The 20,494-nt window shown below is 36.8% G+C and overlaps 1 protein-coding gene across 3 annotated transcripts in view; it reads right to left on the bottom strand.

The window, feature by feature from the left end:
* The window catches only part of myo5b (myosin VB), a 78,179-nt gene that overhangs the window by 57,010 nt on the left and 675 nt on the right, over positions 1–20,494 (bottom strand). The window contains exon 1 of one of the 3 annotated variants that reach the window (XM_053478585.1): positions 17,090–17,541. The exons of the other annotated variants lie outside the window; for them this stretch is intronic. Coding sequence (XP_053334560.1) covers positions 17,090–17,116 — 27 coding nt within the window. The 5' untranslated portion in view covers positions 17,117–17,541. Of the gene's footprint in view, positions 1–17,089; positions 17,542–20,494 lie in introns of those variants that run through there. 3 annotated transcript variants of the gene reach the window in all.

Below are 20,494 nucleotides of genomic sequence, written 5' to 3'. Positions count from 1 at the left end.
ATTGTTGGTGAAAATATTTAATAATTGAAATCAATTTAAATATACGATGTGATAATTTTATTATACGAGATAAGAAAATTAAGGTGTGAAAACAAGTGTTTAAAAAAAAAAACCTTCCACCTTCCCCTCCAACTACCAAGTATTCAAAACGTCTGCACTCAACTGTAAATGTCCTCGAGTTGAAGCAAGCATATGAAATCATTGTCACCTTGTACATGAAAAATGCAAAAAATAAAAATAAATACTTGTACACAAAAATGTTTAAAGATAAAATATGTGTTGCTGTTGTGATGACTATTTGATTTATTTTTTCAGACCGGGATAAAGGTATATGCTCTTCATGCATGCTTTACCTGAAATTTGCAAAGAAATGGAAAGCTAGGAATATTTTTAATCTGCTGTTTATGATAAAGGGTGAAATATCACCTGGTCAACTTGGACATTTTGCAGGGCTGTTTTAAGATGTGTTTAGAATAAACTCACATTCTATGCCCGGGTGAGTTTGGGCTTTTGTTAATGTATGTGCTTGTATTAGTTAAATTTTTATATATAAATCCTACTTACAAATTTTAGTGCATAGATTTTATCATCAGACTGTGGGTGTCTAAGCTTAAGGAGCACACGTGACCTTACTTCTTCTCACCCTTCAGGTGACTTGTGGTTATGTAAATCAGATGATTCTGCTGAAACCTAAACCACAGCAGTCAGGAATCAGAGTAAAACCACCTAAACAAATTGGTGTGTTTGAGGAAACCAGAAAATTACACAACTGTTCCCATAACATTATCAAGAGAAGTCTAATAATACAGTATGGACAATACAGACAATAATAATAATAATAATAATAAATGAAACTGCAGGTGTCAGAAGGCAACTCCTGACTGCAAAGCTGCTATTATTATTCCCTTTTCTACTATCCGCAACTTTCATTTTTCTTTTCTTTTTAATTTTTTTTTATTTAAAGCTAGTTGTTCTAGGTTTTAAGTTCTCCAACAAGTTTCGTTGGACCTTTGCGCCTTTAAATTGATCTATTTTATCGTTTGCCATGATATCTTTTTTGACAACAATATGCAATGTCACTACATTTATGTTTATCAAAAAATAAAATAAATTTATTACAGCCAAACAAATTTTTGGCAAAGGCCTGGTATTGATGTCAATATAAGTGTCGAACCCTCTCATAAACTCCTCTCCAGCACATCCCAAAGACTTGCAATAGATGTACGAGCAGGACTCTGTGGTGTCTCTCAGTGATGTAAAGTGTGAAAATGATTACTCATGCTCGCAGAACCACTCTTTCACAATTTGAGCCGGAAGAATCTGGGGAATGTCAACCTGGAACATGCCCATACCTTCACGGAAGATAATGTGATAAACTGGTTATTTAGTACATTTGGGTCATCAGTTGACATTATTTTACTGCCACATAACATTGCTGAACCTGGACCTGACCAACTGAAGCAGCACAAATCAGAATGCTGCCTCCAGAGGCTTGTAAGGTATGCACTAAGGTTGATGGGTGCATCGCTTCATACTCTGATATGCCCATCAGAAAAGGATCAAATAGGGTCGATCTGGACACATGACCTTTGCCTATTGCTCCAAAGTCCAATCTTCTAATCTTTTACAGTGAAGTACTGTAACTTCTATGGGATTTAACACAGTTACAGAGAGACATTTCTCCCTATTTTTGCCGCCAGTTACATACAACAGCTACGGCCAGGGAGGATGAAAGTCTATCCAAGCTGGTTACTGCAGGTCTGAGAAAAACTTGCAATTTTAATTTTAATTATTATTATTTGTATTTTTTTTTTTGCTATAATACCGAGCTGCTAGAGAAGTTACTTTTTCGGGCTAGCAAAATATAAAAATAAGCTGTTCCTTGTGACATCAAAAAATACCCATTTAAATATGCTAAAAGATTTTTGTAATCTGGATTTATAATGGATTTATTTAAAAAACACACAAAGCACTTAATTACAGCACCAATCCTTAATATTCAACACCGGCTTTTTAAATAATTTATCCATTACCAAAACTAGAACATCCACGCAATGAAGCAAGGTTCATTCACTATGGTCAGTCTGGGTCTGTTTTTCACTCTTTTTTTTTCCTGTTTTCTTTTGCTGGATTGTTTGGGTTAGGGTAATAAAATAAGCATTCCCATTTCGGGAAAGAGACAGAAAGAGGAAACGAGGGCAGGTGAAATAACCAAATGAGCTTCTCATTGAGAAGTCTCCACCTCTAGGGAACTTTAAGTTTAGAAGCATTTGCTGAAGCCTCCAGTTTAATTTATTATTATTATTTTTTAAAAAGCAAGTGTTATCGATCTTCCAAGACCAATTCAGTAAGAAAATTCCTAAAAATTAAACCTGTCCTAAAAAAAAAGAAATCCTAATCCAGCATGTTGTCCTTAAAAAAACATAACACAACACTAAGCATGTAGGCATGCAATCCGCAATGATAAAATCAATCAAGTTTATAACATCTAGGCAACACCTATATCACACTGCGTCCCTATTACACCATGTCTGATGCAAATTGCCCACAGTGAGAGCACAGCTCATTTGATTTGTAAAGTATATTCTCAGGAACCAGGCTGGATAAAAGCTCTTGTGGACTATTCTAAACCCCACCTATCTACCAACACTGTAATTTCCTGAAATCACTACTTTAAACCATAAAGATTTCTAAATTTAGAACTAGAAACATTATCCCCTAAAACATAATGCACACACACAGACTTTTTTTGTAGTTTGATAAAATATTCATGCCTCAAAGAAAAGTTCAGATGAAAATTAAACCCAAGGAAATCCCCACAGGGCAATTTCATACAAATAACAGACATAGCCCTGAACAATATAATCAAGATTGCAGAAAACTTTTCTTTTACGTTTCCCATTACTCTGCGTTCAAACTAGCAAACAAAATAACTGATTATTTATTTACACATGTACTTTCCTGAAACAGTCAGTTTCAGCAACAGCAGTTATCCAGTAACAAAGTGGGACTGTGACAAGTGAAATAGGAGCTTAGAATTTCTCGACTTTATGCAAATAAGTTATGATGTGATAAAAGCAAACAACGAATATAACACCTGGCACATATGTCAAGCAACCACCAATTGCCACAATGATAAGTTTCATTTAATTAGTGGTTAACTAGTTAGGAAAACATACAGACAAACACAGATCAGCAATACTATTGAAATCACTGACAGGTCAAGTGATGTTAGTTATCTCTTTAACTGTCACCTGTCAAGAGTTGGGATATATGAGGCAGCATTAGAACAGTCAGATCTCAAAGATGTTGTGCTGAAATGCAGAAAAAAAGGGAAAGCGTAAAAGTAATAAGATGTAATTTATGCAATAATTTAGGTAGTAATTTTTGTACATCCTCTATGATGTATTCCCAGCAGAACTAAAGTACAGCTGGCAGTAACCATATCTTTTATCTTTTAAGGTTGTTGTGTTGACTTAAAATCACAATGCAATAAAAAAAAATGGAACTAGCATTCCCACTATTATTGCTGTTAGCATTGCCGCTAATTCTAGCATTCCCACTATTATTGCCGCTAGCATTGCTGCTAACATTTCTGGGAAAGTAAAGACGTACAGTACATGGATGTGTACAGTGACATAATGATGTGACTCTCTAGCCCATGGAAAAACAAAGCCAGTTCTTGGAAGTTCGTTATTGAATTAGCACCTAGTTCACTTTGGTGACTAGTGTGGTTTTTGGGCGGAAATGTATTGGTATGTTTGATTGGTCAATCTCACAGTCTTATTGGTCACATATTCACTCCGTGAAAAGCTTTTTTTGTTTACTTCCTCAATTACCATTATGTCATCAAAAAGAAACTGAAACCTGTGAAGAATTGACCCAGTTTTTAGACATTAAAATCATAATTATTTTTATCACTTGTCCAAACAGAAACAGAACTGAAAAAGTTTTTAGACAAATGGTTGATTGAATACTTCTGTATTGCTTTTAACTGCAAGAAATTGTTCATGTACTGGACGTTATATACAGATGCTGTCTAAAGTCTAATGGCATGGTAAAATTATATAAAAATGAACATTTTTAGCATTCATCTTTAGTAAGACATGTTGAATTGCCTGAACACCATTCTGCTTTTTAAGAAGCCCTACTCCAACAAGACCTTCTGAGTTGCAAGAACAACAACATATCCAAAAAAGATAAAGTCAAGTTACTGCACTTTTTACTGTAAATGTGTTAAGTGAATAAAAACTTATTGTGGGACCCATTGTTTTAAGAAAAAACCCATTGATTAAACTTATGTAACTTTTCTCAGACCCATAGTGGTAATTTGAAAAATTATTGCTGAATGATTATATTTTAAACTCCAAAATGTGCAGGGTCTTCTCGGTATGCAGTGTTTATTTCCTACAAAAACTTTTTCAAGGAAGGACAGTGCAGTAAACTGTGAGCAGGCTCATGGTTGTCCAAGGCTCACTGAAATGCATACAGATCACAGGCTAGCCAGTCTGCTCCGGCCCCACAAATGAGCTGCTGTAGCACAATAATGTATATGAGCCTGCGTAGCTGCAGACTGGTCAGAGCGCCCATGCTGACCTTTGTCTACCATCAACAGTCCAACAGAGGAACAGAAGAAGGTGGCCTGGTCTGAAGAATCACATGCAGAAGAGCATATCTGGAAGTTGAGTCGTGTAAACTGGACTTTTTTCTTGTTAGGTAGAAATGTTTCACTACTCATCCATTCAGTTTGAGTGAAGCTGGTAAGTTCCACATATTTGAATCTCACAAGGTCAAATAATCCTCCCTTGTCTGAAAAGGCTTGTTATGTGAACAATGGAGAAGGTGAGAGTAGGAGGCAGTGAAATTAGAGAGTAGGGGAGGAAGAGAGCTTTTAAAAAGAAACAGCAATAAAAAGAGATTAGAGAGAGTCGTTAAGGTGTAACGACCAGAGGGAGTAAGGGGGGGGGGGGGGAGTCCTTAAGTGTGTTTTCCAGGTGAACCTGTGAAGAGGTTTTAATCTTTCTGGATAGGGATGAAAAGGCAGCCTGGAAAAACAGGAGACGGGTTCTGCCATAGATCTTCATCTCTGTTGAGAAAAGGATTTTTCTCTTACACACAGATGGCTTATTTTCACCCCTCCCGAACCATCATCTCTCAAGCATGTGTCCTTTTTCCTTCAGGTTAAGGTATACTGCTGATTGAAGCCTTGAGGTATTGCACTTTCTGTGTTGATAATTGGGAAGCAGAGAAGCCAGCAGACACAGTGTGATGCTCTGCACAGTGTCTTGGTGAGAAACATTGGGTCCTGTCAATAATGTGAATATTACTTTCACACATACCACCTACTGTACCTAAACATTGTTATAGACCACAAATACAGATTTTAAAGGATCTGCTTTTAAGTTCTTGTTGTCAGACACCACAGCACACATTCAGATGTCTTCTGGAACCCGAACCTTAAGGCAAAGCTGTTTTGGTACAGTAACACAATAATAAACAGGTGATTTTAATGCTATTGCTGATCAGAGTATAGGCTTGTAAACATATGGTGTATTTAAAATACACATTCCATTGTCTTAAATATATCCCTTAAAATATAAAGTATTCCCATCTAGATCAGTTGAACTAGTACACATCTAGTATTGTACATCTAAATTTAAATGTCATGTAACCTGACATGTACACTGTTACTGATAATATCATTTTGTCCTAATATTATTCACAATAATTATGTGGCAATACACACTTAGCCGGACACAGTCTATAACTGATATCACACATACTGTATCACAAGAGCCATACTGTAGATCCCTGTCACAAACCAGTTTGACAAGTTCTGAACTTGTCTGAACTCTATTTTTATAGTCTATTTCTGAATGCTCTAATTTGCTCTGGCAAACAGTTTTGCAGAAGACTCCTTTTGTTCTCTCTGGTATGCAGGGCGAGGATATACCCAGGGTGGGGGACATGGCTGTCACTGGCCACCATGTGAACACTGATTCCCAACGAGAAGCATTTAATCTTAGTCAGTCCACTAAATGGCATGTGGCAGGAGGTAGAAACAAACAAGAGAACACTGAGGAAACCATGAACACAGAAAGTTTAAGGTACAAAAGGTACCTAGTGCTCTGCTCTGTTGCCCAGACGTTTACCAAAACCGTCTCCTCAGTCATACAAGACTACTTCTTCTTTGTCTTTCGGCTGTTTCCTTTCAGGGGGTCGCCACAGCCAATGATCTGCCTCCATCTAACCCTATCCTCTGCATCCTCTTCTCTCACAGTAACTAACTTCATTTCCTCTCTTACTGGATGACTCAGTCATATAAGACACCAAAACTAATTAATAACTTCTAACCAGTGATATTCAAGAACACAACAATATTCTGGATTCTAATACATTTTTCACTGCAAATATGAACTCCATGAAAAGTTACAATATGAAAGGTTAGGCATCAATTAAAAAAAAAAAGAAGTCATTAGCAATACTGCAGTCATACTTTCTTTTTACAACTTCATCTTGATATTTAATATCTGACTCGCTCATTCATATTAACTTCAAACAAATGTTGATAAGCTTCTGTCGTCTATTGGAAAAAACCAAATCATATGTGTATAATTAAGCTTTATGTATAATTTGAAGTGTTGTCATTTTAGTCAAGTCAAAGAGCTGGAGTTTTAACAGAGCCACATAAACTTTAGCGCATGTCATGAATGATTGATAAAATGGCTTTCACTGACTGATTTTCAGTGACATAAAAAGCGACAGTGCTAACCACTACACCACTGTGCAGCCGCAAAGTTTTTTTATTGAGGTAAAATAATAATTGACAATGCAAAATATGACAATGCTAGTTTGTCCAATTACTTAAACTACATGATATTGTCACAGTTGACCATTTGATCTGCACATCCACATTTTCATAGGTTTTATGCTGCCCATTTTCATCCCCGCTTAGGACCAGCATGCCCTGAATCTAGTGGTTGGGTCTCAGCACTGCTGTGAATTAATCCTAGGCAGCTGAAAAACCTATCACTAAGCCACCAATGCACACTAAAAAAATTATTTTGTTAACCTTCTTGAATTAAAGCTGAAAGTCTACACTTTCAAAGTATACAACAGACCCAGACTGTTAAAGGAATATATACAAACTTAAAGATTACATAAAGACCAAGCAATAATGTTTACTGCTGGTGTTCCTGTGGTTAACGTATCCTCAGATTTCCCTTCTCCGATGACACACGTGGAATTTGATATGGTCTTCCCCTCTTGTAGCTGCACGGTTTGGCATGCGAGATTCATTTATGTTTTCCACCGTTGTAAAGAGTGTATATTTTAATTTCTTTCCTGTCAGGTCAAAGTAGTCTGGCCATTCTCCTTAGAGCTCTCATTCACGTGCAGAACTGCTGCTGACTGGATGCTCCATTCTATGTAAACTGTAAAGACTGCTGTATATTAAAAATCCTAGCAGATCAACAGCTTCTGACATACGCAAACCAGCCCATCTGGCACCACCACCATGCCACTTAAATCACTTGCTCCACTCCCTGAAAGATTTATTGTGCATTATCTGAAGCTTTAGACTTTAGATTTAAAATAATAAACTTATTCTGTAGATTTAATAATAAAATAAAATAAAAACACTTGATAACCTTACAGCATCTAACCGCGGTCTTGCCCTACATTCACTCGACATTTAATAGACTGATTGAATTGATGTCTCACAACCAATTAACTAAACAGTAACATCACCATGAGCACCATGCTCTCAGCTAAACTAAACAAACTGAAATATACCACAGTCTTATTTCAGATTTCTGAAGTTCTCCCATACTTCTGCTCCTGTTTAAAGTCGACAAACAAACAAAGACCCAAGGTGGCCGTTGGTAAAAGCTGACATAAGCTACAAAAATGCTGTTCATGCAATTAGCATAAACCAGATGGGTTAAAATCTGATGATAAGATTGCTGACCCAGCAAATCTACACATTCCCGCGACAAAATTACCAAATGATAATCATATTGACCAATAATACGGATAAGCGCCAACTCTCCACTTTCACATTCTATTATTGAGCTGTACTGTATATCACTATTTAAGGAATAGCTCTTTCTACACCACTTCATGGTAGAAGAATAGCATTGATATCAAGTAACTGACATTTTTACTACAGTATAAGAGAAATATTTGTTTAATGATGTTCGATCAAATAGTTCACAGGGAAGCCATAACTGGATATACATACAGAACTACTCAAAGCTTATGGTAGAGGTGAAAGTTTCAGTGTAACATACTATTGCTAGATTTGGAATTTTATGCAGCAAACACAGACAACAGAACAAATGTCCCAATGCAGCACTTGGAATTACACTCATCCAATCAAAATGGTGGATCTGTTACTGTATATAATAAAATATTATTGTTACTGTATAAGTAAGGTAGTGGTTAACAGGGTGGCTTGCACCTCCGGAGTCGAGGGTTCGATTTCCACCTCAGAGTCTGTGTGTATGAAGTTTGCATGTTCTTCCTGTGCTTGGAGGGTTTCCTTCCTCGGTCCGAAGACATGCAGATTATACTAATTGGCATTCCCAAATTGCCCATTGTGTGTGTGTTCTATGTGATAGACTAGTACACTGAAGGTAGGCTTAAGGCCCACTGTGACCTTGTACAGTATAAGTGGTATAGAAGTTGAATGAATAAATGTTACAGATATAACATAATAAATTGATACAAGAATAATCCGGGTTCAAAATGAAAAAAAAAAAAAACTTGACTGAACACATAATTCACCCTGATCATTTTATAAAAGCATACTGTAATAAATAATTTGCCAACCAAGTCAAAACAGTACCCCTACTCTATGTCTATGTTCCTACAAACTCCTACAAAAATTCCTATAGAAAAGTTCCTATTCCTCCTTTTTATACTTTCTACTTAAAGTGTTCTTAGATACACAAGAAAGTAAAGCATAAAACACTACACACTTTCCTGAACTGAAACATCTGTTGCTCTTTCACATGTACAAGTATACAGCATAAAGTTACAGCATCATAATAGAGATAAAATTATTTCATACCATCAGTCACAAAGGAGTCATTCTGTCAGTTAGTATCTAGTTACCAAACTAGGCTTATGTCCATTTCACTTTAACATGTAGCTACTGTATCTGTTACCTTGATGAAGGTGTGACATTTACTGTGTGAAGAAATCTTACTTGGTAAGCTTTTAGACATTTTAGACAGACTGACTGCTTTTACCGTGGCATTTTTTAAACCGGCTCCTTCCCCAGGCTCAACTTTGCAAGAAGTTATGTACGAATCCAAACGGGATTTGGGTATACCCGATTGACATTTACAGAAGACTTTAAACACAGTACAATGATGAGACTCGTAGTCGAAGTAAAACATTTAAATGGGGCTAACAATTTTAAAGAAGGTCCTATGTCGGTCCCGGTCGACGGGGCTCGGAGCCGACTGCAGTCATTGCCATGAACATTCAGCAGCTCTAGGGCCTGATTCTTATAAATTGATGGACAATATGTTTTATCAGAACTGTACCCATAATCATTCATGACCACCACTTGAATGTTACAGGAACCGGCTGGGAGTTATTGCCACATCCTCCATACAGTCCTGACCTGAGAGGATTTCCTTGGAGGCGTGAAGCAGGCAGACTTTTCACACTGATGATGTCCAAGCACTAGTGAAATTCTGGGATCAGTGCATTAGTGTAGCAGAATTATTCTGCACGATCAAAAGTCACGGTTTGACTTGAATGCCCCTAGTCATATTAAATCTTTTTTTTTTTTTTTACAGTTTCAGGTTAAATTAACGTCAGTGCATTAATCCTTAGAACCAATAGTAAATCCATTTGATTTTAAAATTTCTACTTGTCTTGTATATCATACCACAACAAAGATTTAGCAGCACCTTTAATATGCAGACTTCTGAGTTGCAGGTAGCACACATTCAACCAGTAGGCTGTGTCCCAAACTGCATCCTGTGCACTAAGTATAATGTCTAACTTATGTAGTTATGCTGCTTATGCAATTCTGCAGCTTGGTCTGAGCTGTCCATGAGGCTTGTGCATCTTTGATGCTGCTACTGCAAGCATTCCTAGTTAAAGCCAGGAATATAAAGGGCAATCATCACTACAATTGTTAGCAAACTATTACTTTTGTCAAGAATATGGTGTTTTAGAGTCTGACACAATAAAGTTTAAACTGGTACATCCTAGTCACTGTAGCTTTAAATAACTCTATCTTCATAAAACAAAAAACTATTCAGAAATCTCTACAAAACATTGCAACATGCACTGGGTAATAAAAAAGGTCAGTGATAAAAGTTGCTCTGGTACAAGAAAAGCAACTGATTGCATGCAGAGTACAAACTTGCTCTACTAGTCTTTTGTACAGGTTTTATTGTCCCTGTGCTTAGATACAAGCTGAGAATGTTAAAATAACACAAAGAAATTTATCCTTATTATGCACACGCATAAATCCTTATGTTTAAGGATTTATAACGTTTATGAATTATAGACCAAGTAGTAAAATAGCTATGGACAATAACATCAACAATCCACAAAAACAGGTGACGTTGCAGAGTATTACAGTCATTTGTTATTTCTAATAAAGTCGCAAATAATGCTTGCAACTGAATACCTGTCCTATAGGTTGGGAATGTAACAGCCACGAAACACTCCTAGAGCCACACCCAGCACTGTAGGAACCACAATCAGGTAATGCTCAAAGAGACAGGGTGTGCCGTAAGAGAAATGGAGCTTCCCCCTGACTGCACTCTCAAGTCACTGGCTGTATGATTGCTGAATTATGTATGGTGACATCGTATAGCCATTTTTCCCCACATTATTTATTTCCTTTCCAACAACAAAGTGTCAATATTCCTACAAACACATTTGTCACTAATGAAAGTGTTCAGAAATCAGCACAAAAATATTTATTATGATGAAATCTAATGAGACACATGCAAAAAGCAAACTGAGATATGCGGAGCTCACAGATGCCTGTGATTGGTTAGCTGTGATTGACAGCTCGCCGTGTTCCTGTCGGGATTTACCCTTAAGCTCCTGATAATAGGCCAATGCTTTTTTCTTGCACCACTTCGGAGCCCAGGGGTTTGTCAGGTATGTGCTTCAGAAAGAATTTCGGAAAGAAAAACTGTCACATATACATTAAAGTACATCAAAATAGTTTGATAGATACAAATATTTCCTCATATTTATTTGTAAATTTTAATAATATGGATTTATATTTCTGCTTGCACTGGGTTTCTTGCAACTGCAATAAAAAGTTCCATTATTGCCTTATACAGCAATAAAGATATTGAACTTTTTAATCTGATTGGTCAGAAGCTCACAGTTGTTTAGGCCCCAGTCGTACTGAGATGGACACCATGAAATCCCCACTGAGTTTTAAAAAATTTTAAAGAACGCAGCTGGAGCGAGAACATAATGTAAAATGTTCATTAATTAAGTTCATACTCGCCATGTCCCTGTCAGGTTCTCAATGCGTCTATCATGTTATTACTTATTTCCTATCACACACATGATTACATTATTACTACTGTATGTCTGATCAGATTAGACTGTGCGCTTACAGGGCATTAATCATGAGCTTGCTACATTGTCATTGTGTCCAGAAGGTCAGAATAAATTCAGCGACGAAGTGATGGTATGAGGAGCTGCATCCAGTATTCATACAAAATTTAGGACCCTGACACTTTGATAACTTACTGTATGTGCATGGTAAAGGCTGCAAGTGCCAGAAGAACATAATATGAACCTAATGCGGTCTTCCACAATGTGGCATGGACCTGCCATGGTCAAAGAACAACTTTAAAGAGGTCGTGGTGAGAACTCCATTAACATAGTAACAAAACAGTAACATCCAAATGCAGACATCTTTCCCATCTTGTAGTATGGGAGACATCGGTGAAGTCCCTAAGAGAAGTTTGTTACACCATTAACTGGTCTGTGCCTCATTATTACACCTTTATTAAGTCCTTGCTGCATCTTGCTCTGACTATGTCCTCACCAGGCTTTATTTAAACATGTCCAAAAGAGTATGGCTGCTCCATGACAAGGGAGATAATACGATGTCCCTTATCAAACTCCACTGCATTGTGGTCACCCCCATTAGACCGGGCCATATTCCCACCACATCTGCAAAAAAAGTGGCTGAAGCAGTAAGAATTTCTAGCGAGTCTGCTTGTGCTCCATGATGGGAGGGTGTTCCAGACTCCAGTGTTCCTGACTTGTGCATTAAGTTCCCTCTGATCTACTGCAGGACCCACTGGGGTTCTATTTGCTAGAACAGTAGCTCAAAAGAAGATCTGGCTGCAAGGCAAGCCAAAGGTTGATTTTCACATACCTTGGGGTTTTCTGCCATTAGACAGTCTTCAAGATTCTATTGACTCACATGACAAACCCTGTTGTTGATAATTTTCCTATTGCAGCGTGTTCCCAGCGCATTTTATCCATTACATAGTGCATACTTTACAATCAATAATTAAGACTGTAGCAGTTTTGACACTCCAGCTCATCCTCAAGCACCTTACACTTAAACTATTTCCATTATCCATGGTGGCAGTGCATTCATCCTAAAGTGCATTCATTCAAGGAACACCTCCTTTTATTCCCATAAAAACAGATCATTAGAAATATTTCCATGTTTTTGTTAGGGGTTTTGTTATGTTTAGTTGTGGGTTTTGTCCTAACGGTACTATGTGTTGAGGAACCTAAGCACTGCTGCAGATAAAAAAACTATGTTTTCCTTTTTGGTTACATCATGAACTGACTAAAACTCTGTTGATGTGCCAAGTCGCAGCTGAAGCACTTTGTCGAGTGTGAGGACAGATTTAATTAGTGCAGCATTAATTGAGTGCAGCATTTCTGGCTTAGAGTCCGGTGGTCTAACTGGTGGGACCTGAAGTGAGTGTGGTAACTGTAGCTGCAGTGGGGGAGGGAGACACACACACACCCACATACATACACACATACATACACACATACATACACACATACATACACACATACATACACACACACACAGAGACTCTGAAACAAAATGCACACACATCCCTTGCTCTGATCTCCACTCCCCTTGGACCTACATGACTTGTTTATCTGCCCCAGGCTGTGCCATTTAAATCGCTCAGGTGGAAGTTAGATTCCCCTCCCCTGAACAAAGCCACATTAGCTCCATGTTGAATGCTTCCCTGAAGTAGGATGAGGTTTCGGCTTTTTCTTTCAGACTTTCAACCTCTTTATAAAGATCCTGTGATTAAAACCTCCCAGTTCACACAGTTTCTTTTTTTGGATTGTAGTGAAGAAACACAGCATTAATAGACCACAATAAATTAAAAATGTTCACAGACTGTGCTTCACAGTATGTTTTAGACTTAAACAGTATTGCTTTTCATATTACCCCTGTTTAAATGTGCCTTTTAAAAAAGGTGTCAACATTCAATCAGCCGTATCAGAGTCTGCCAGTATTACGATGAAATTCATATGAAAGCAAAGATATACACTAAATCTTCTAATAGTGTATGGTGACATAGTTTTAGATTATTTCACCCATTCGCTCAGTTCAACCTTCATCACAGTGCTAAGCTATGAGCTATACAAGCCTCCAGTACGTTAGCTACATCAGCACTTTACAATAGCTGTGATACAAATCTAAAGACTATAACCTTACACCCCAAACAAGGAATTTTCCACTCAATTACTGAGGTAAGGTAGAAAATTACATTTGTTTGTTCTATCATCGATCAGCTTCCATGAAGACTAGAAGCTGGTAAGTTTGAATCCCAGCAACACACCTAAATGCTAGAGCTTGTTCTATAACCCTCGCCTGCTGAATTAATACACAACTGGTCAGAGCCAGATTTCGGATTTGTCTTAGTACCTCTGGTGAAGATTAGCCCAGATTATAAGGAAACTAATTATTTGGCATCAGATAAGCAGAAGAAGCAGCAGAGGTGACGATTATGAACTATTTGACTATAAATTATACTTAATGTTAAAGGCTGAGCTGTGTGATAAACGCAGTTAGAAATGCATAAAACTTATTTCTGTTATTAATCCAGTGGAGGTGTCTTAAGTTTCTTCAGAGTGTGTTTTCAACATTCGAACAGTAAAATTACTTTTTTGTGTATACTTTACACTATATTCCTGCATGATGTCTGGAGGAAAAAATAAGCAAATATTTGATGCAGTGAACAGTAATATCATGGTTCGCCAGGATTTAAGAATATATATATATATATATATATATATATATATATATATACACACACACAAATACCATGCAAGCACAAATACCATTGATTGAACAGAACACAGCTATGAAAGTAAAAACTACCTTTATTTCTGTATATAGTCCCCTGCTACACTTATGAACTTATCCCAGCATTTCACCAGTACTTGGATGCCATTAAGGTAGAAAGTTATCTTAGTAGACCAGAGTCATGATCAGACTACTTGTTTCATTTTTGAAATTCTAGCCTCCCAGGAGCTCCTTTAATGGCCCAAACCTGGCTTGTAGCAAGATCAGGAGTGTATATGGGTTGTGCCAATATTCCTCAGCAGAGTTCCTAAAATGTGAATGATTGTGTGTACAGTTCCCACAGACCGATGCATCTCTTCCAGGAGTTGGCTACAAGTTATCGTTAATTTTTTAAAATCAGGTGTTCCACTCACTAAATATTTACAGGCTGCAGTGGGCTCTGAGCCACCTTGGTCATGATCGTCATTCAAGAACGTAAGCTCTTTTTTTACATTTTTCAAATGCACCACTCAAATGTTCTACCGCAGCCAACTGCACAGAAGAGACAACATACACTGCATCCTTTCACCATGACACTAGCCACTTATAGGTTTACATGAAGTCATGTTTGTGGAAAAGGGTGGGGAGAGCTATTCTTTGAAACTGTATTGCTTTCATTCATGGAAAATGACCAATAATAAATAAAGGAGAAAATATAGACCTGTACCACACTGCTCTTGTGTAAAACATTTACATTTCATTCAGTGGTGTGAAAAATACAAATAACAGTTCTCACCTTTTTACAAAAAAAAAATCCATCACTGCTGTGATTGCGCAAAGACTATTCATTTTCGGTTATTATTCATCTTTTCATTTCAGAAAACTATTTACTGTGAAGTTTATTTTTCTGCTTCTCAGTAAGCTGCAGTTGTCAAATTGTTTGAGAAACTATTCTGTCTTTAGACAGAATGAATGAATGAATGAATGAATGAATGAATGAAACTGAATTCTCTGCCAGGGTATCAAACTAAAAGAATCCTTTGGTTTTCTAGTTTAAATCCAATTTTCCAAAAGGTTATTTATTCTAAAATGTAACATACTTCCATGACATGGGTCACTCAACTTTAGAACATTCCAATTCCAAGCTCAGTTTTTCTTATAAGATAAGAGAAGTACTGCAAGTATACAGACAGAAGTCTAGAACAATTTAACATAGTGTATCAACTCTGAAAACCAAATTCGAGTGTAAAGCATGCCCAAGACTATATAAGGATGTCATGGACAAGGGCAATTTCGAAGCAGGTCAGAGAACCATGCTGTAGGCTACATTTAACATGACTTTATATGGTCATCACCAGCACCTGCATGACACACACCTGTGCGCTTAGGCTCCACCCCCTCCTGGACCTACACAACTTGTTTACCTGCTCTTCCCTGTCCTGTTTTGTTTTGTTTTTTCAAGTTACTAAGCTCATGGTAATCTTTGTGTCTAAAAAAAAAAAAGGACAATGCCTTGGGATTCCCTTTAAGGCTTAACACGATTCCAAACTGTATATACACACACACACATATACACACACACACACACACACACACACACATATATATATATATATATATATATATATATATATATGTTTATGGGGCATGTTAAATGCATCTTTGATTTTTTTTTTCGCCCTAAACTATGCTTGATTATTATTAATTTCTTGAATTTGGTTGGTCAGAAGGTCTTCATTATTTTCATGGAACAGCATGTCTTATGATTGTTAACATTAATGCGCTCATTCCCAGTAAGCTATAATTCCTATAGTAACAGCTTGTGCATGTGGGCTTGTACTGAGACAATCTATATAATAAGATTTTAATAAAGTGTTGTTACTTAACAAAGAAAAATGTATGGATACGTAATTTAAAAAAAGCAGGGAAGGAGTCTCCAGTGTCAGAATTCTGTAAGTGCCTTGCGCACATTTTAAATTCACAAGCATTTCACTGCATATCATACTGTGTATGAGACAAATAAAATTTTAATTTGATTTGAAATTAAATGTAACTATGATAATTGATTCATGCATCTTCTATGTCACTTATCCTGTACAGGGTCATGGGGGCCTGGAGCCTGTCAATGCCAAGAGACATTTGGAATGAGGCGGAGTCTACATTGGAAAGGGTGACAATCCATCACACTACAGGCAATTTGGGGACACCTATTAACTTAATCTGAATGTCTTTGGACTGTGGAAGGAAACCAACCACCAAGCACGGGGAGAACATGCAAACTCCACGCACGCCATCATGCCACCAATGTTACACTCTGTGAGAACATAACCAACTTAAAGAGATTTGTGATCATCACTTTACTTCCTGTGCTTGTCTGTTGGTCTTTATTGCACCATGACTCATGATCTGTGCGCGTGTGCGCGCGCGTGAGCGAGTGAGTAACACCGAAACGGGCTCGTGAGCGACATGACTACCTGTGCAGCGCACCTGTCCGCAGCGTCCCTGTTGGAAACGGAAGTAAAAGCTTATGAAGTCAAACGGGGTTTTACGGAAGTGTGTATGAGAACCATTTAAAAAAAAATAAAGCTGTAAAACACGACAATATACTCCACTGCCCGAGTTTACCGACTAAATAAACAATATATAACCTAATAAAGACTTTTTACTGGATTATGGATAGCTTCGTATGCTGCACTAGACAGCTCTAACAGGTGTACCGGATATCCCTACACGACAAGAATGATGAAGTAAGCCGAAACTTCCCAAAAGCAAACATTTCAATAAAATAAACCCTGACCCGAAACTCACCCTGGTGTAGAGCTCATTCACTGACATGTTTTCGTTTCTGTTACAACATCAGCGCAGTGAGGTTTATCTATTTATCCTTCCGCGTTGAAAACACTCCTGATTGCATTAAATCCATGAAACACACATCCCGTCACTACTTCATGTCCCACACACGTCCTGGTTAGTCCTAAAAGTCCCGAGTTGTACTTCTGAACCCGCAGATAAAAAACAGGCGATAATGTTCGAGTCTCCCTGCGCCACTCGACTGTTCACAGCAGGTGGCTCTTCCCATTTATTCCAGCCAGTCGAATAGCCGGTGGTTTTCTCTTCCTTCTGAACTTTTCGGTCTGCGCTCAACGTACAAGAAACTCTTTTCCAAAAGCGTTTTATATTACCAAACGACAAGAGTAGCCGAGAGGTAGATACCGGTTACAAAAATAAAAGAAAACAGAACTAATCTAGGTGTGCGTTCCTTCCCTGTATCCATAGACTCCACCGGGTTGGGAGCCTACCTGCCCGATTCTATTGCGCCTCCTGCTGACCAATCAGAGCGCTGCAGTGCCCCAGGTCCAACCAATCAGGATCACACGAATATTATGACATCAGTATAGTATGAAATCATGGTAAAATCATATTGAAACAGGTGTAGTTAAAGCTCAGAGCATTTTATCCATTATTAGTTTTGCTGTTTGTTTTGATAAAAAAATAGCACAGAGCTCATTATTGTGCAGTACAGAGTGACATTTCCTTTTTTTTTTTTTTTAGCACAAAATAGGCAATATGATGAATTTTAATTAACTATACAAACATGACTCAGCAAAAAATTTAAACTCTGTAAACACATGATTTTATTGTTCTTTTGGTTGTTTCTATAAACATAAAATAATAATACTCCTTTTAAGAGTTCTACATTTTTCCGACGTCATTCCCATATTCTGTCAGTGGTACAATTTACCCTTTATAAAAGTAATGACAACTTTTGTTCTACCTACTATAGGAAGAACAAAATATAGAAATATAAACTGCTCAAAAAAATAAAGGGAACATTTAGCCCCAGTTTGACTTGAACCATGCATACACATATCAGAGGCGTTCAAGTCAAACTGGGACTAAGTGTTCGCTTAATTTTTTTGAGCAGTATATTATTCACCTTGCAGTGTTGCCGGAAAATTTCTTTGCTGCTAGCATTAATTAGAATTAATTAATTAATTGATTGATGATTCATTAGCATTGAGGACTTTATACTAAATATTGATTGTTGCAGAGCAATTTCATAGCTTATTATCTTGATTGTTATTATTGCAAAAAATCAAGAATGTCATTAAAATATTGAATTTGATTTTTAAGCCAATACTGTTGGCTCTTACAATAAATGGAATTAACATTAATGAGCAACATATTAGTATTCTTACTATGGTTTTTATAATATAGTCTATTTAGTAAAATAGTATATAGTAAACTTGCTAGATTATGTAATTAAACAAACTTATGTAAACTGGCAATTATGTTCTAAGACATGTAATTAATAAAATGTGCATATAAATGTTTCTCTTGTCAGCTTTACCAAAATACATAACCGGTTAATTTATTTGTTTGTTTGTTTGTTCTTACTAGAAAAGCACCATAAAGTCTCAGGTACACATTTCTTAGGACAATGCGATTCTTACACACAATTACCTAAACAGCATGTTATCTTGTCCCCACACCTCAGTTTGCTGCCAAGCATTAGGATTCCAAGTCAAAGCTAGCGGTGACAGGTAACAACGTACAAATACTCAGTACTGTACTTTTTTATGTCTATCTGTACTTTACTTGAGTATTTTCTGCAGTTGATACTTTTTACTTTTAGTCAAAACATGTACTTTTACTCCTTACATATTAAATAATCTTGTTAGTTTTCAAATGAGGATCACACAAAACTGCAATAATTTTCTAACCTAAACAGAAGAATTGGCACAGTTACTCACATCATGACCATGATGACCTCATGAATGACCAAGTCATGAATAAGTTCCAAACGTGGGTAGGACTGAAATAAAACAATTCCACCGGTCCAACAGTCCAAGTTTACAGAAATGATTGTCAGGTCATTATGAAAGCGCAGATTGGTTAGTGCACCAATGGGATTCATGGTTACCTGAGCAATGGATCCTGTGCCCACAGCACTTGGTCTCTGAGCTGCAGGGTCTTTGGCTCTTTTTTTAATTCTTAAATGGGTGCACTTGTCAAGGAAAGATTAGAAGTAATCTAGCTAACATAGTGAGCAAAACAGTTATAAATTTGATTTATGTAATAATAATTATTATTTTTATTATTATTTATAACAAGCTTATAATTATAAGGTTTTGGGATGTCCCTCTAAAATGATTCTCTGTGGAGTACTTGTACTTTTGTTCTTAAAGTACAATGCAATTCAGAGCATGTACTTCATTACTTATATTTCAACTTTAATAGAAGTTTGAACTGGTATGTCTACTTCCGATTTGAGTACAGTTTTAGGCAAGTACTTGTGCTTGAGTGTTGTACTGTGTACTTCTGCCACCTCTGGTCGTAGTTACAAATTATTTTTCCTAGGATGTCACCAGCATAGTTCAGTATTGTACTGTATGAAGTATACATATTCATAAATTCATAGTAAAAAAAAATATTTCCTATAATGTAGAAAGAGCTTAGAACCCAGCAACTCAACTTAAACCAAATAAAACTGCACTATTTGAGAAATCTATTTTTTTGGTTTACTAAAACACAACAAATGTTTTGCAGATTTGTCTGCATTTCTACTTGTGTTTTGTTTTTACAAAAGTGTGCAGATCACTTTAGCTAATCAAAAGTTCATTAATATTTCTTTTGCATCTCATACTTTGTCTCATGTGGTCAATATTAAGCTCTGCAGGTACAGTCTCTCTCTCTCTCTCTCTCTCTCTCTCTCTTTCTCTCTCTCTCTCCATCCTGTACCCATAGACTCCACCAGGTTGAGAGCCTACCTGCCCAACCAATCAGAGCACTGCAGCGCCCCAGGTCCAACAAATCAGGATCACACAAATATTGTGACATAAGTATAGTATAAAATCATGCCAAAATCATATTGCAACAGATGTAGTTAAAGCTCAGAGCATTTTAGCCATTTTTTTTTTTTACTGTTTTTTAATAAACATATATAGAGCTCATTACAAAGTGACATTTCCTTTTTTTTAAAGCACAAAATAGGCAATATAATAAATTTCAGTACTTGTTCTTTTTAATTAACTATACAAACATGACTGAGCAAAAAATAAATATTTTAACACAGGTCACATCAGCTACACATGATAACATGATATCTCTCTCTGATAGACAGAAATCTAGCCAATGACCAAGCCAAACCATTTCAAAAACCCAACCTCATAAAATTATACTACTAAATATTTCTTTATTTTTTTTAAATAA

This window comes from Clarias gariepinus, chromosome 19, assembly GCF_024256425.1.
Source record: "Clarias gariepinus isolate MV-2021 ecotype Netherlands chromosome 19, CGAR_prim_01v2, whole genome shotgun sequence".
NCBI classification, from domain to species: domain Eukaryota; kingdom Metazoa; phylum Chordata; class Actinopteri; order Siluriformes; family Clariidae; genus Clarias; species Clarias gariepinus.
This window is presented reverse-complemented; position numbering and strand designations above follow the sequence as displayed.